Consider the following 18601-nt stretch of genomic DNA (forward strand, 5'->3'; position numbering starts at 1 on the left):
TGCTGCCTTGTAACTTCTGTGACTTTATGTTGAACATGATTTTTCTTATGAAATTGCATAGTATAAGTTATAAAGTCAGACGTGTTTTTTTACATTCTCCTTCTAGCTGTAATTAGTGATCAGCCTCTAACGTGTGCTGGTAGAGCAGGAGACACCTCATTTTTATTCTACCTGCATGTAGTGCCTCCTATTACTTACTTTGTCATGAATTTCTAAAGGAAGCATCTATATATATCTATCTATCAGCTGCCTTCCTTTTCTCTCGGTAGTGTCTGAATTTATTCCTGTTAACTGAATTTGACAGAAGTATAACGTAATCACAGAAAATTTTTACCCTTCTGTCAAATTTGGTCAATATTTACCAGGAAATGCAGTGGCGATGTTTTCTACGTCACTTAACTAAGTGACTATGTATAAAACTAACAACCTACAATTCCCTGGTTGAAAGAAAAGTTTCTAAAGGAATTTGGTCCTTGAGAGATACCAGAGAATCCATTTACGCACTCAGCCTTCAAATATAAATCCATATTAAATGGTCTTCATCAGTTCTGCTCTTCAAAGAATTAATCCTAACCAGTTCAGACAATTTAAGGCTAGAGGGGATAGTTATGTTTGTGTTGTCTGACCTGCTGCACCCCTAGCTGGGGTCAATTTATTATTTATTTTTATTATTGTTATTTATTATAATAATATAATAAATATTTATTATATTTAATATAATAAATAATAATATTATTATTTATTATTAATATTAATTGCTGACAGAAATACTATGAAATACTCCAGGTTCATAAGAAAACATCGTAAGCTTTGTTAGGACAAAGTTTTCAGGTGAGAAGTCCTTGCTGTGCTGTATTGTCATATGTATTGTTCTCCCATTCCTGCCCACCTCTGACATGACCATTCATCAAGCCTCAGAAATACGTTATCTCAGGGAGTAGCCACAGTATCTTTCTGTCTGACTTCTTTCACTGGAGCTCATTACACCAGCACAGCCTGACAGCCTTAGTCAGAAAGTGTACTAGTCATGATTAAAAAAAAGCATAGCTTTTTCTGTGTATAATGAGATTGGTTTTGTGGGTGGTGGAGGGGTTGATTAAAAGATTTCTGTCTTTAACTCTTGAAAAAATGCTTTTGAATGTTAATACCATACCCAGCTTTTTACATACTTCCATAAATAACCCTGGTGATAGCCATAAAAAGAAGAAGTGGGGAGCAAGGGGGAAGAGGGCAAGCAATAATATCTGGATGCCAGATGGCACCTTTGTAGTGATGGAGCTGGTTCAATAAAAAACAAAAGGAAATTCCTGGCATTCATCAGTCAGAGGACAAAGAACTCAGGGAACTGGATGTGGACAGAGAGGCCAGTGTGGCAGAGTCACCCAATATCTCCTTGTTACTTTTAAGTAGGTATTTACGTTTCCAAAGACACTTAAGCTATTTTATTTTGGTTTTCTTTATTAAATAGTTTCCATCATGATGTTTGTACCTGATTCACAGGTCAATAAGTAATTTTAAAACTTCCTACAAGTGTTTCACTTTAAAAAGAAAGCATGTTATGGTTTTTTGATTGCCAAAAAGAATAATGAGGGTATACACAGATACTGTCACCTACTAGGCTGTTGCTTGTCCACTTCTGTGTCATACAGTGAACAGGAAAAAGGAAGTTTGGAGAAGCGTCTCCGTATTAAGATCTAGTGGCAAAAATAATTAATCTATGTATGTTGTTGGTCATAGAAAAGATGAGCAACGCAGTAGCCTAACGTTAGGTAATTATTTATATCTGTTCACTCAATGAGCCCCTTTAGACAGTCGTCACTACTTAGAATTGATGTCTAATGTCTATACAGGGCAGAAACCATTATCTTTCCCTGGGGAGAAAAGCAGTGGTGAATTTATTGAGAGCACCAACAGCATAGAAATGTTTGATACAAAGCTGAAGGAAAAGGTCGTATTCAAACTAAATTGAAGAGAAACTATAATGGGACAGATGGTAATCAGTCAGATTGGAATTGGATCTATGCAGCTGGCTCTGATGCTATTACTCATACACATTGAGTCCTGAGATTTTATTGACAAGTGGTCATGACCTCTGTTTCATTTCTCTGAACAACAGCACCAATAGATACCCAGTGCTGTGTATGAGCATACTATGGTATTATCCATACCTTAAAACCTATGGAAAGGTGGCCTCTCCAGGAGAAAAAGCACAGTTTTGCATTTCAGCTCAAGACAAAGAATCTGGAAGTCTAAGCTCAAATCCTGAATCTATCACAGAAAATTTCTAAGCTTTTGAACAAGCCACTGAGAATTATATTTCACCAGCAGTATCTGATTTTAGGTGCCTTCATAGATGGGTGTCTGTGCCTTTGAACACACAGTCTTGCAGTTCTCAAAACTGTACGCTTTGTCTGAACCATGGATTTACTCAACAAAAGATTAAAATAACAGCAGTAAGCAATAACAATTAAGCGCTTATAATTAAGTAGCAGTGAAGAAACTAAGACATTTTTCTCCATAGCTCAAAGAACATCAATCTTTATACATACTTTTTCTTTTCTTAGTAACACAGTTCCTAAACTCAAGTCCTAGAAGGAAGAGGCTGTGGCTATGTGCATCAAGTGTTCTGGAGATCTTCCCAAAACTTGGCAGGACTCTTCATGAGTCTCACCCTGAACCCACTTTGATCTGCTGTGGAAGGTCTCCCATTACTGAGCATTGACTCTGAATTTGTGTTTCTCTTCTTCTGACTTCCCCAGTTATGTATATGTTGCTATGCAGAAGGGAATATACATCAGTCCTTAGCTGTGCCTAGAGTTTGAAGGGAAAAAGTATCATTAAACTAAGACTTAGTACTGTCATTGCCATTGCTGTTCTCAACTTAAATTTTGACATCACTTTTACTTCCTTGACATGCAAGTGATCATTGCATAGCACATTTTAGTCTAGAAAAGCTGGATTTTTAAATGCATTCCCTTTATACAATCTAAAGAGAGGAAGTTTTTTAAAAACAGCAGGCATACTGTTTTCTAAAGGGGGCATTCTCATCTATGAATGTGAATAATAATGTCTACAAATTCAAATAACTCTTTCAAAATTGAGCTGGGCAAGTGGCATTTACCCAGTATTCATGTATGGATGACGTTCTGTGGACAACTGCAATTCAGTTGTTCTTGCTTGGATGTGCAGACTAAAAGCTGAACTGCTGCCCATTTCACAGTTTGACCAGTATTTTGAGTAAGTGCTTTATGTACAAATATGATAAGTTGATTTTGATGTCATATTAATGTTTCCTTAAAATGTATTTTCAGTGATTGTGGTACACAACAAAAGCAATAAGCCAAAACTAGCTCACTACCACACCTGAATGACTCCTAAAGAAGTCCATCATTGACAGTGGCATAACATTTCTTTTACTCTGTTCCCAGAACACATTATGCAGCCTAGTGTAGACTAATGTGCATATGACAAAATGGTGCAAAAGTAGCCCCTTCAGCTGAATGCAATCCTATGTAAACTGTCAAACTTCAACAGCTCACAAAAAACACTAACAAATATAATGCTTTTTTTAAATCCAGAGCTCACTATTTTGCAAGGATTTTCATGTAATGAGAAAAAGTGGCTGGTCCATCACCATAAAAGTGACCATGGGTCAAGGAAACAAGGCATTTGTGTACAAGCACCATCTTTTTCTAACCAGCAGTTTTCTTTGGAGAGCCTTCTACCTTTCATTCCAACCCTTTTCCTTTTCCAGCTTGAGAGCACTGCCCATCTAGGATGGAGGTGTGACTGGCAGAACACCCCTTCACCCATCCGACAGCAGGGTGCTATAATATAGTCAGCACTCCAGCAGCTGAATAGCAGCAGACACAGTTCAGTCAATCATAACAAAGCAAGGTCATGATTTTCCTTCCTTTTAGCTTTCACTTCTCCACCTGGTATTGATATCGCTAAAATAGGTCCAAAAGACTCCTTTTTAAAGTATTCATCAGAGCACCTAGAACACACTTACTGCAGTATTTTTACCTTCAGGGAAGAAACATTTTCATTTCTGCTGTGCAGAGGAATGAAAGATGACCTTTGATGCATTGGCAGCATGTGAAACACTGAGAAGTATGCTAAGAGCCATGGAATACTCAGTGCAATCTCTTTGAGGCAAAAGGCACTTTTCTTTTTTAATTTGCACTGGTATTAGCACAACTGGGTTCTGGCTGACAGCTACTGTACTGCTATGATTCTAGAACTAGTTACTGCCTTTTTCTTATCAGGGTTGTTATAGGGACTGTTATTACGGAGGGACTTAAGTAAAATCATGCAATGACGACTGAAACACCTCCATCATTTCCTGGTTCCTAAACAACCTGTTTCTCAGTAAATCTATTCCACTATTTCTGTTTTCAAAGAAGACTCAAATGTTCACATACAGAAAAGCACAATGCTGTGCAGTGAAAGGTACACTATACGCAGAATAAATTACTTGAAACACATGGAACTGACTGCTTATTGTGCGTATACTTTTTGTGATTTGTGCTCAGCATTTGCCAACATTTATCATTAATGACCACACAAAGGTATCTGAAAGCCTCTGTAATTTCCTGGTTTTAGGATGATGTAAAATTCAGACCCATCATATATTTATATTATACATTCACATGAACAGAAGTTCAGTATCTAGTGGCAAGTTGTATATGAAGATTTTGTTTGCAGGGTTTTCTTGGGTTTGCCCTTTTTTCTGCTTTCACCTTTTTTTATTCTACCAATTCCCTCTTTAGCAGCCAATAGTTATATTTGAAATAAATTACACTTTCAAATTTATTACCTAAAATGTAGAAATTTGGCCTAGAAAACTGAATAAAATATAATTTCCTGAAAGTGAACATATTGCAGTGTTTTCATTATGAGTTGCTGACTAGAGTAAAATAATACGTGTGGCATTTCTAGATCAAGCCTTATTTCGAAAACAATCCAATTTGCTTTAACAATGTTCTTACTTCCCTTTTGTATCCTTTCTCTTTCATTCCTGTGTTTGTATGAATGGTATCCATCATGTGTAAATATTCTGAGTATATGAAATATCTCTTGTTTTTTCTAAAGGAGTAATTTTAATACCTGGCAAAATAGCGTTCCTTTTAGTTTGGAATACAGCAGCTCTTCAGCAAAGAAATGTTACACAACAATTGACAATGTTAAAAAATGTAAGGAAGACAGCTTCTAATAAAAAACAGTGTATTGTTTTTGTAACCTAATTAGGATTTCTGCCTCTTAGTTTGTCGGTTAATGAAGCTATACATTTAAACAAATCAAAATAACTAAATCACAGTGGCTGACATGGACTATTCAATCTGTGACAGGACATGTTCCACATCAAAATAGTATTACAGCCATTGCCCAGGCTTAGAGAAAGCAAGATGAGTAACCCACCTGTACTGTTATAGACAATAATCTTTTCAAACTGGAGGATATCATCTTTGAAAAAAGGCAAATCTTTTAAGATAAAATCTTAAAAAAAGGAGTGACTTTGCATCATTAGTTTCTCAAAGGCTTTGCTCTAGAAAGAAATCTTGTGGTCTCTGTAGCAGCATTATAAACAGTTTCAAATTTCCAATAATGTATAGAATTAATTTCTTTCCTTTCTATGACTTCCTATGATTAGTGTTAGCAGTGGATATCAGGTTTATAACTAGATATTATAAACATCCATGAAAAAAAGTGGATAAAGAGACGCATACTCTCTGCTCTAGGAGACTACAATGTTCTGTTCAGGGATCCTGGTACATAAGTGCATGAAGGGAAGATCAGGTTTCTTTCTGGAGTTTGGATTCTATTTTTAAACAGAGTGAAGGGAAAACTCTTTTGTCAACTAGAGAAGGGCAGTAGATGAAAAAAAAAAAGAAGTGTGTAAAAATTATTTCAAATATGCTGATCACAAAACTAAATTTCCTTTTTCTTCCTGTTGGACTGTTCATGAGATTCTCAAGGTGAGAAATGAATTTCCTGTAGTCCCAACTAGCCCTGGAGCATGGCAGAGACAGCAATGTATATTGCCTCCAGCCGTCGGCAAAGCTCTCCAAGTTTGATGTGGCCTATCTAAGTAAAGACCAAAAGGAGAGGTATACTGTTAGTGATAGTCATGTTGTAATAAAAAAATATATCCTGTAAGCTCCAATTTATTTGATAAATTTAGCTAATGCATATGATTAGGCACTGAAAGACCTAAATTTCCATCAGGCAGTTGATCCAGTCACAAAAAAATTTTGTTCGTTATGTTAGCACTCAAAAATATCAGTAAAAGAAAAAGAAATAGCTAAGTTTGAAGGAACTGTAGGGACTTGCAGAGGCAAAAATTTGGAGTAGGTAAGATTTCCTAATCAGTGAAACAAGGGCAACATCCAGTGAAATCCAGGACAGAAATGGAAACTGGTTTTTTCTAATGAGAAGGGAAGTAAATATTCCGGGGCGGGGGTGGAGAAAATTAAGCCTTCAAATTAAGGCTTAAAAAATGATTACTGTAACACAGAAACTAAAGTTGAAATTATTTTTCTGGTAGTACTGCAACTAGCTGATAACAACACCTTTTTCAGTATTTATTAATGACATAATTGTGATCCACACAGGGAGACTGCAGAGTGCCTTGCACTGAGATATTTTAGGATCAAGGCAGGTGCTCTAAGCATGCATCTTTCTTCCTGAATATAAGGAGACACTCCGCATGAGTACTCAACAGCCTTTCACTGCTGCCATTGAGTTGTCCACAATGTGTCGTGGCTCTTACATGTGTTTCATAGTAGCCTTATGGTGAAGTGAAGCATTTGTTTTTCATTAAACAGAATTTGGCCTGGACAACACTGTACTGCTTTTGCTTGCGTGGCTGTTCATGGACATAACTTGCCTTGCTCTCCTTCTCTCACAGGTTTATTCCTGAGGCTTGGTCCACCTGTAGTGTTACCTGTGGAGTGGGCAGCCAGGTGCGGCTTGTGAAATGTCAAGTGCTCCTCTCTTTCTCTCAGTCTGTGGCTGACTTGCCCATTGACGAATGTGAAGGTCCCAAACCTGTGTCTCAGAGAGCCTGTTACAGTGGTCCCTGCAGTGGAGAGGCTACCGAATATACTCCAGAGGAAACTGAGCTGCTATATAGCAGGTTCCAGGAGTTTGATGAGCTCTATGACTGGGAATATGAGGGCTTTACCGAGTGTTCAGAGTCCTGTGGAGGAGGTAAGTGTAAAATGTTTCTTCGCTGGATTTCCTTTCCTTCGTCAAGTATGTTTTGGAGTTGACACCCATGGACACACTGCTTTGCCACAACTATTTAGAATCAGTTAGTTTGGAAAAGATCTTTAAGATCACTGAATCCAACCATAAGACCATTGAGTCCAACCATATATGAAAAACCATGGATGAAGACTAAAAAAAAAAAAATGTGCACAACATATTTTAGCCCAAGACTTCCAGGCTGAGGGAGTCAAGGGGTCACCACCAGTGATCGGTGTATCATATATTTCTGTTTCCTTGTATCAGCTCATCACTCAAAAAAAGCACTGGCACAAAAAAAAAGTTGAATGCTAAAGTGGCTTGATAGTACAGGCTAAGAATCACGTGTCATTTTTAGTTTTTATCTCTTGATTTGTACTGTTCAGGTATAAACATTTGGAAGTAAGTTGTCCTCGCATAGCAGGTCCATTCCTAGTGGAATAGAAAATGTGCTCAAAAACATTTATGTTGTGACTGTCTGAAGCTAGCAGACTTGGCATTTGGAATCTCTTAAAGCTAATCAGGGTCTCAGGTTCCACATGTTATAGAATATTAATGCACAGATTTCCAGTATATTTTTCCCCCCATAATTTTGTCCAGCTAGTTCTGAGAAATATGTTCATAATGTTTAATTTTTTTTTAAATTAAACCTAGATTTTTCCAGCTGCAGTCTTTTTACACTACAAGTTTCAGGCTAATTAAAAGAAATATTATTATAGGTAAATACAGAATAGGTACTGTGGAACTGTAAACCACTCAGCACTTTATGAATGGTTAATAGTATGATCTGTACAGATTTAGTACTCATCTTTACTTTAAACTTTTTTAAGTTACACTTTAAAACATAGTTAGAAAATAAGGCAAATGTTTTCTGTACTTAGTTTAGCTTGCTGACAGTCATCAGTGTTTAGAGCAGTTCAGAGGGAGTTGTCAGATGATTGCAACTATTGCTTTATTTCCCACATAAAACATATGACACTAGTGTATGTTACTAGTGGTGACAAACACTGACTTTACAAGAGTATCCCTAATATACTCAGGCTACTAGCGAGCAGCTACAATTTGTCACACTTGCTCTGTGAATACTGAAACCTGAATATCTTCTAGAAATATCCTCTTTAAATGAAGTAATTTCTTTCAATATAGTGACCATATGTGTATTTTTCAAATATAGCAAAGACTGATATGACAGAGGCATTTTGCTTTATAAATTTAATCTTCAATTGTCAGTAAAAATAACTAGCCAAGATTTCTTTCTATCCGACATTAACTCCAAATTTTCCAGATTAGCAGGTGCTAAGTCAGATATTTTTGTAGCCATAGGTGCAAGACCATTCAAACTAATTTTATTGGTTTGGGAGTCTGAAGAGAAGAAATTATGTAGAGGCAGAAGTAACCTTCCACTTCCCAGAAGCAGCAACCAGAGGAAATTGGTCATTTACTCTGCTGTTAGTAGCAGCATTTCCAGAGTTGTCAATCAAATATCATTTATCAATTATTAATTTCTGGTAGATCTAAACACAGAAAATCTCATTTGAAGGTATTTTGAAGGTGAATTTAAACTGCCTAGAATCACGTTCCACCCTTACACCCTTTTATAGTGTGATTTCCTATTGAGAACTGATTTATCTTTTTTTTCCGGGAAAGCAACTTTAAAGCAGACAGCTTTTTGTTCTAGTAATATTGTGCAGTAAATAGTGTTTAGAATTCAATTGCTTGGCAAATAAACTTCCTGACGTCCTGATACTTTTTTTTTATTATCTCTGTACCATGGACCTTCTGATGGATAACCAAATATCTTTATATTCTCTAAATGTTCAATCATCCATCCTTGATTTAAAGCTCATAAACATTTGCTACAGCAACCTATCAAAAATAGAGGGACAGATGTTATCAGTGCACTGAGATATACACTCAGTGCAAGATTCAAGGAGAAGCTAAAGAAAGTGATTTTAAGCACATATGTTTGCTGCTGCAGCAAGCTGCATTTTCTGTAGTTGCTGACACAAGCTATTTGAGCCAGAAACTTCTGTCAATATATAGTCTGGGAACCACATACTGGTTAGAATCAGGAAAGAAACTCTTCAATGCCCATGCTATATTACTAATCCTATCAGTGCCTTTAAAAGGTTAAAAGTCATAAGAGACTCTGAAAGAAAATTGTAATGAATGAAGTAGAATCCTGGTAGGATGGACTAAAATTATATTGGAAGCACAATCAGAGATTACTTAGGTGCCAAGAGTAATTTCACAATTCTTTAAGTCTTTTGGGAGGTTGTTTGAATAGCAAAACAGCTTGAAAATATGGGGCCACCTTCCAAAGAAGAAAACCCACAACAATGTTGGCTGACTTCAGGGTCTTAGGTAGCTTTTACATTGATATCTATGTTCAAAAAATGTCAAATTTCTTTCTCCTCTTCACCACCTTAAGGACAGCAGAGGTACCTCCTATCCTGGAGTCATAGGCATGCCCTGAATAGGCTTGCGCATGTAGAAGCCAATAAATTGCTCAACATACCGCTTTGATGTGAGCCTCTCCTGAGCCTGTACTGAGAATAAGGGGGAGGAATCCATGAATAATTTTGAGAGTACTACAGTAAGTTGCAGCAATTTGGTCCTATTGAATAATATGATATAATTAAGCCTAACAATATACGCTTTAGCATTAGGAACAGCAACAGGTATGATCTGTTCTATTGCACTGCTTTTGGAGCTGTTCAAGCTCTTTGAACACTATTTTTTTTTAAAAAAGCGGTGTCTTCTAAAGATTGTGAAACATTTTGAAAAAATTAATTGCTGTTTTTGAGAAGATGATGCAATTGTTATGAGTTCAGCTAATCTTTTCCTAACTCAGGAAGCAAGAATGGATATAAAAAGCGTACTTTCACTCTGCTTGAGCCACTGTGGACTGGATTTTTAGGAACTACAGGCCAATTAGTATCCTAAGATCCTCTGGTTAAGAAGTAGAACCTCTTTCACTAAGTACACTTTCCTGTGGCACCTGGTGTTGCAATCCCTGATTTTCTGGCTTTCTAAACTTGTGATGCAAAGGAACTGTAATATTCCTACCTTACTGAAAGGAAGAGTGAGACGCAGCAACTGGTATGCTGAAGAGTGCATAAGGAATTTGATATCACCAAGGATTTCCTATGGCAAATCATAGTTGCTAAATTTTCCAGCTTCTCTTTTAGTCCCAACAGCTACCCTTGTTCTGTCCCAGATCTCAGATATACCCTGTAGGTTTGAATCGTCAGTTTAGGTGCAAGTCTGTGGGTGCAGGAGAGTAACTGAGAGCAGTCAAATTGCTTGGTCTTGTTTTACTTTACTTTTACATGTATAGCAATCATACTGTTGCTTTAAAACATAACATACTAAAGTCAAGGCCATCTTCACACCTTAGCCTGCTTTAACTGACAAATAAACAGCCTAATTACCCCCATAGTGAAAGGATGAGTCACTAGAGAGCACTGGACAATTTTCTGTGCAGGGTGGCTCTAGTGAGTGAACTTAGGGACTTTTCACTGCAGTCAAAACACCTAGTGAGACTGGAAGCAAGCGCAAGTAAAAGCCCAGCAACCTACGTGGTGTTTTGATCAGATCATCTCCTGGCTGGGGAGCAGGGTACAAAATGTGCAATAAGCAATGTATGACTGTGGAAAATTGCAGAAGTTACAGATGAAGGCTTTTCCCTAAAGAAGGCGGAAAAGGAACTGTGATTTTCCCTACTCTGTCGGGTACACATCCTCCTTTATTAGGCATTCATACCATACTCCTCAAAGACCATCAGGCACAGCACTTGGATGTGGATAGCAAACACCTCACCGCTGTGCAGGAAGTAGAATTCTTGCTTTCTGCAGCCAGGGCTGCAGCTCCTGGGCTGGCAGCTCTGGGTATGAGGCCCACGTAGCCCTGCTGGGCCCATCTCTGCCCTCGACTGCCCCTCCAGGTGCAGAGAGCTGCCTGTGACCATGCATTGTTGTGTGCAGGTGTCCAGGAAACTGTGGTGACCTGCCTGAACAAACAGACCAGGGAGACTGCGGACGAGATGCTGTGTGTAACCAGCCGCCGTCCTCCACAGCTGCTGAAAGCCTGTAGCCTGGACCCCTGCCCCCCAAGGTAGGCTTCTTATATATTATAACCAAGCATACATCTTTTTCCAGATCTAAGCAAGATGTGATCACTAATGAAGCTGAGAAACTAATCTTAATGCTCCCCGTGAATCTGAGATGTTTGGGGTCAGGGATTATTGGATCTGGGCATTACTGAAATGATTCCTGAAGTAGAAGAGTTAAACATGCAGATGAGAAACTAAGACAGCTCCCCAAGGTGCAGTACCACAGGCTCAGCTGTCTGGGCTCAGCACATCTGTGTCATCCACCCAGGACTCCTTTTAACAGTCATGAAGCAAGCAGAGGTGATGTGAGTAAAACTGCTGCCACTTAAGGGAGCTGATTGGCTCAGCAGAATTCATGCTGTTGTCACAAGTGAGGATACCCAGGAAAGAGCTCTTCAGTCTTGTCCAGAATTATTTACTGGATTTTGAGGAATCCACGACAAAAGCAAAATGAATACACAAGTGTGGGTGATTGTATTTCAGTATGTTGCCTAGAGCCATTTAAGCAATGCTAGCAGTATGAGAAAAAATTAAAGGAATTGTGACCCCAAACTCAATGGCTTTTTTAGTCTGGAGGTATATCATTACAAATATTAGTAAATACAAATATTACAAATATTAGTAAATATTAGTAAATTTGGTATACAGAGAGAAGGTTCTCATTAAAAATCTATGTAGCATCGAATATGACCAGCATCCAACAACGATAAGGACAGAAATAATGGTTTGATTGGATGATCAGGGTTTTAAGTCTGTGACAAGGAGGGTCAGCTACACTGATGCATTTCACCCAAGCATTTCAAAAATTGTGTATGAGGTTATTGCAGCCATGACTTGTTAAATTGGCTGTATTGCTGGCAATAACACAACATATATTAGTTCTTGAAAATAACTTTGGAGGTGGAAATACCACTGTAATTTATAGGCATCAGCATCACTGGAGCTGAAACTTCATGGTAGGAATTTGGTTGGCAGAGCTAATTTAAAGCAACCTTGGGCATGTAGTCACCCCATGTTTTACAAGATCATAAAATCATAGAGTCATAGAATAGTTTGGGTTGAAAGGAACCTTAAAGATCTTCTTGTTCCATCTCCCCTGCCATGGGCAGGGACATGTCCCACCAGACGAGGCTGCCCAAGGCCCCATCCAACCTGGTCTTGAATACGTCCAGGGATGGGGCATCCACAATTTCCCTGGGCAACCTGTGCCTCACCACTCTCATCGTGAAGAAATTCTTCCTTATGTCTAGTCTAAATCTGCCCCTCTCCAGTTTATGCCCATCACCTCTAGTCCTGTCACTACAAACGTTTGTAAACAGTCTGTACCCAGCTTTCTTGTAGGCCCCCTTCAGGTACTGGAAGGTTGCTGTAAGGTCTCCTCAGAGCTTCTCTTCTGCAGACTAACAACTCCAACTCTCTTACCCTGTCCTCTTATGGGAGGTGCTCCATCCCTCTGATCATCTTTGTAGCCCTCCTATCATCATTCTAGCCCTCCTCTGGACCCGTTACAACAGCTCTGTGTCCTTCTTACATTGAGGATTCCAGAACTGGACACAGGACTCCAGATGAGGTCTCACAAGAGAGGAATAGAGGGGCAGAATCCCCTCTCTCACCCTGCTGGCCACGCAGCCCAGGATATAGTTGGCCTTCTGAGCTGGAAGTGCACATTGCCAGCTTGTGTCAAGCTTCTCATCAACCAGCACTCCCAAGTCCTTCTCTGTGGGGCAGCTCTCAATCACATCATCCCCCATCCTCTACTGAAACCACAGATTGCCCTGACCCAGGTGGAGGACCTTGCACTTGGCCTTATTGAACCTCATGAGGTTCTCACAGCCCCACTTCTCCAGCCTGTCCTGGTCCCTCTGGATGGCATCCCTTCGTTCCGGTATGGCAGCTGCATCACTCAGCTTGGTGGCATTGACAAACTTGCTGAGGCTGCACTTGATCTCACTGTCTATATCGTTGATGAAGTTATTAAACAGTACTGGTCAGACAGTACAGACCCCTGAGGGACACCACTTGCCACAGATCTCTATCTGGACTTTGAGCCATTGACCACTACTCTCTGAATACAATCATCCAACCAGTTTCTTCTCCACTGAACAATCCACACATCAAATCCATCTCTGTCCAGTTTAGAGAGAAGGTTGTGAGAGACTGTGTCAAAGGCTTTACAGAAATCTAGATAGATCACATCCATTGGTTTACCCATGTCCACTGCTGTGGTTACCCCATTATAGAAAGTCACTAAGTTGGTCATACAGGACTTGCTCTTGGTGAAACCATGCTGGCTGTTTTGAATCACCTACCTGTGTTCCATGTGTTTTAACATGTCTTCTAGGAGGATCTGTTCCGTGATCTTCTCAGGCACAGAGGTGAGGCTGACTGGTTAGTAGTTTCCAGGGTTGTCTTTTCTACTCTTTTTTAAAACGAACAGAAGGTTACCCTTCTTCCAGTCACCAGGGACTTCTCTTGACTGCTGTAACTTTTCAAATATCATGGTGAGTGGCTTGGCAACCACATCTGCCATTTCCCTCAGGACTCTGGGATGCATCTCATCAGGTCCTGTGGACATATATGTTCAGGTTCCTCAGGTGGTCATGAACCTGATCCTCCTCTACAGTGGGAGGGGTTTACCCCCCTGGTCACCATCTTGTTGTCCCATGACCCAGGAGGGGTGAGGAGAGTGATTGTCAGTGAAGACTGAAGCAAAAAACTTGTTAAGTACCTCAGCCTTCTCCTCTTCCGTTGATATGAGATCACCATTTTCAACCATCAGTGGGGATACGTTCTCTTTAACCTTCCTCTCCTGATTGATGTACCTGTAGAAGCCCTACTTGTTGGTCTTCATTTTCCTTGCCAAGTTCAGCTCCAGCTGCACCTTGGCCTTCCTGACCTCATCCCTTCAGAGCCAGACAGCCTCTCTACACACTTCCCAGGTTCCCTGTCCCCTACTTGCACCACCTGTGCAGTTCCCTCTTCTTCTTGAGTTTGACCAGCAGGTTTCAACTCAGCCACGCTGGTCTCTTTTCCTGCTCAGTTTCCTGCATCTGGGGAGCAAGCGCTCTTGTGCTTTATGGAAGACATTCTTAAATATTTGCCAGCTCTGTTCTGCTCCCTTGTCCCTGAGGACCATGTCCCAGTGGGTCCTACTGAGTAACTTCTTGGAAGTCTGCTTTCCTGAAGTTTAGGGCCCTGATTATACTCCTTACTTGCCCTATATCCCTTTGGACTTTGAACTTCACCAGTGCATGATCACTACAGCCCAGGCTTCCTCCTCTCCTAATGTCACTGGTGAGATCAGGTCCAGTTCTGCATCCCCTCTAGTGGGGTTCTCTATTAGCTGGACTAAGAAATTATCTTCAATGCACTCCAAGAGTCTCCTGGATTGCCTACAGCTTGCCATGCTGCTTTTCCAGGATATGTCAGGGTGAAATTCTGGCTTAATATCATAGCACATTACTGTTCTGTGTCCATTGAAGAGAGACAGAAAAACTAAGCCATAAAAAATCTGTCTTCACATATTCATAACTGTATAGAATCAGCAAAATCTCATGCTTAAAAGTCTTACAAAAGAAAGAATAAGAACCAGGAAGAATTGCACACAAAGCTTGGAAGATTTCATCCCCATTCAGATCCCAGAGCAGATGAGTTTCTTGCAGTTTCAGACTTTGTTGAGAGTTTTTTGTTTATTGCTTTAAGAACAATAGCAAAAGACCCCAGTCCATTTTCTCCTGGAAAACAGTATAAAAAATTTCACTGAACTACAAAATAGTTAGACACTGCTAAGCTGATTACTAATCAGGAGCTAATAATTGATTTTCAGTGCAATAGATGCAGAATAAAATTTTGTATCTTTAACTTGGTATGCCCTTGTTTGATATTTCTGTTAAAAGGATATCACCTATTTATATGTATTGGAAGACCCAGGAAAGAGAGGAAAGAAGACTACAACCATTTTAATTCAGTCATACAGTTACTTCATTTGTGTCAATCAAGCTATATCACTTCCAGAATTACATAGCCATACTCGAGCAGAGCACAGGGTTCCTAGAAGTAAATCCAGAATAGCTGCATGTCTAGAAGATTCGTCCCTTAGCTCAAAAACCAAAAGGGTACGTCACTCAAATTGCTATGTTTGTATTCTGAATCGCTCCAAAAACAAACAGAAAAATTCTGCTTCAGATTTGGCTTTACTGTTTTCAACAACAAAATCACTCACATTCAAAATGTCGAGGGAGACATTATTGCAGCCTTTCAGAACTTTAAAGGGGCTTATAAGAAAGATGAGGACAATTTTTTTTAGCAAGGCTTGTCGTAATAGTACAGGGGATAATGGCTTTAAACTAAAGGAGGGTAGATTTAGACTACATATAAGGAGGATATACTTTTACAGCGTGGTGGTGAAACACTGGAACAGGTTTCCCAGAGAGATGGTAGATGCCTCATCCCTGGAGCAAAGTCAGGTGGAACTGGCCTCTGAGCAACCCGATCTAGTTGAAGATATCCCTGCTCTTTGCAGGAGGGTTGGACTAGATGACCTTTAAGGGTCCCTTCAAACCCAAACTATTCTGTGATTTTATGATTCTATGAAAATGTGTCTTTTCCTCAGCCTGTATAACCCAAAACACAGAAGCAGTCATCATCTAATCAAATGTAATTGCTCTTGTTTATTACAGCAATAGCACAGGCACCTCATGGTGAGCCAACAAACTCTTCCAAAGGAGTGAAAGAGAATGTTGAAACTGTATTATTAATTATAACTATTCAATAGCTTGGTCAATGTGTGTTGAAAAGATTTGATAAATATGTATGGAGGAGTGGAGGGAGAAAAATTGCAATGAAAGCCAGATGGCTAAAAATAGAGGAAATTCCAGGCAATTTCTACAGCTTTGTTCATGCATATTTTCAAAACTGAGCTTTTATTCCTGTACAACAAAGAACAGCTGAATGCTATTGCAAGTCATTATATCTACAGATACTGCAGTATGGCAGTATGGCAGTATCTGTCAGGAGGTGCCAGTTCTTGTTTCGTTGCAGTCTTTTCTCAGAGGTGTAAGTGGTCTTAAGCAGTAGTGGTCTTACTGTCTCTTTGTGCCACCAACTGATTTTCAACCCATGACAAACATACAAACATTTGCCATTATGGAAAAAAATTAATGTATTTCAGTCTGTTTTGAACTGAAGTGCATTGAGACTGTCTTTGACAGCCTCCTAAGGCGTAGCCCACAGAGCTTCCTAGGATCACAGGCCACAGCTTGAATTATTGATGGTGTAGGCTGGAGATTTAGACATTAGAAGGAATATGCTGTCAGACATGGTAAATTCACCCTTATTTGAAGCCTTTAGGCTGAGAAACAACTTTAACAGGTGACATGGGCTCAGCAAGAGAATCATAATCCATTGTTTGTCTAGATTTACTTTGCTAAATACAGAATTGTACAAAGACATCTAAACAGGCAGCTGTCCCTATGTTATGCTGTAGCTGTGTAACCTGCATGCCTGTCCTGCGCTACTGTAATACCATCCTGGCCATAATTAATTAATTCATCTGTGACCTAAAAACATTTATCTCTCTCTTCCCTGTTTTTATAGTATAGTTGCCCTCTTGTTGGGCAACTAAAGTTGCCCTCTCCAGTTGTTAAGACATGGTCCAAAATGTGTATGACAGCCCACCTTCCCCCTTCTGTGGTGGAGCAGTAACTGCATGCTCCTCAGTATGTCTTAACTCAAAAGCAGTTACAGTGAAGTCACCAAGGGAACGTATAGGAAGTCACCTTTTTCAGCCCTGTGTTGCACCTAAATGTGAAACAAAACAACTCTTAAGTTACCAGGGTCAGTGGAGTAGCTCCACAGTCTCTGTCACAGTGTGCTCCCAGCTATTCTAGTTTAAGATTTCATACCTCTTTCATATCCATTTTGCTTTCTTAAATGATATAGTGGTTCCTTCATTAGATAGGATTTCAATCAGACATTTTCCTCCACTGCAGCTTATATTGCATTAAGGAACCCACGTTCATAAAATATTAGTGACTTGTAAATGATTTTCAATAACTTAGACCATTCTGATTTCAAAGAATGTAGATCACACTTCTTATTCAGATTCCTATATACTTCGATAGATTATTTTCCTCTACACAAATCTTCAGTCCACACGTTTTGCCAAATTAGTACATCCTTGCATTGAAACAATCCCGTTATGCCATACCGGGGGGTTTTATAACTTCTTTTGTGATGTGTATGAGCTTAAAGTCATGGTAGGGACTTAGTGAATCCCTCTGCAGAGGACAATTTCTCTTCTTTCTTTCCTGGCACTGTTAATTTCCAGTTGCCTTCATACAATCCACTTCTCTCTACCCTTCTCTTCTCTAATGCTTGGGCTAACCAGAACTGCTACTTGATATTATTTATCATTATTTCAAACAAATATGCTCCCATTTTATCCTCCCATAGAGTGACTTCTAGTTCTTATGGTTTTTTCTCTAAATTTATCCTCAGTTTTCTTGAGTATTAATTTACTGCCACAACAGCAGGATTTCACTGCCAAAAAATAGCTTTCTCAACAGTGGTGATGAGGAATATGTCTTTACTTTTGTGGCAAACATGAAGTCAAGTCAAATGTTTTGTAGCATAATGGGCAGAATTAACTTTTTCTCTGCAGCAGTAACCTGTGAAATAAGCTACAGTGTCTCATAAATGGTTGATTTTACTATGCATCGTCACTTCCTTTAAAAACAGATGCAATTAAGAGCACCGTTATATCTTCCATTTACAGTACTGTTGATGTAATTTGTAATAGCAGTAGTCTAATGAATGCCCAATATTTTGAAACCAAGAAAACTTTATTGATGACAAGGTAAGATATGTAAGAGGAGAATAAAAATATGTCCTTAACTACTGGAAAGGTACTGTACACTTCTGTACTATACTTACACATCAGAAAGAGTCATACATGAAATAAACAGAGGAGGCGTTTTTATTTCCATTGAATTTGGAGTGAACCAAGTACCTATACAAGGAGCTAGACTGATTAAACAAAGAGTGCTCTGTCTGCCAGATAAGACTGTCACATCTGCAGAAGCACAGCAAGCCCTGCTGTTTGTGTCCATGAATTTTCCATCTTCAGTTATGTGATCTCCATTCCTCTGGTCTCTCTGCTAACATTGTGAAGCACTAAAGGTCTGACTGATGATGTAGAGTTTTGATGTGCAATTACACATTAGAAATGTGACTAACTGA

The 18601-nt window shown here is 39.3% G+C and overlaps 1 protein-coding gene across 4 annotated transcripts in view; it reads left to right on the forward strand.

Annotated features, from left to right (window-relative positions):
* The window catches only part of ADAMTSL1 (ADAMTS like 1), a 391465-nt gene that overhangs the window by 304157 nt on the left and 68707 nt on the right, over window positions 1-18601 (forward strand). For all 4 annotated transcript variants that reach the window (XM_054053917.1, XM_054053919.1, XM_054053918.1 and 1 more), the window contains 2 exons: window positions 6911-7212; window positions 11235-11364. In XM_054053917.1, coding sequence (XP_053909892.1) covers window positions 6911-7212; window positions 11235-11364 — 432 coding nt within the window. The remainder of the gene's footprint in view (window positions 1-6910; window positions 7213-11234; window positions 11365-18601) is intronic.

This window comes from Cuculus canorus, chromosome Z (assembly GCF_017976375.1).
Source record: "Cuculus canorus isolate bCucCan1 chromosome Z, bCucCan1.pri, whole genome shotgun sequence".
In the NCBI taxonomy this organism is placed as follows: domain Eukaryota; kingdom Metazoa; phylum Chordata; class Aves; order Cuculiformes; family Cuculidae; genus Cuculus; species Cuculus canorus.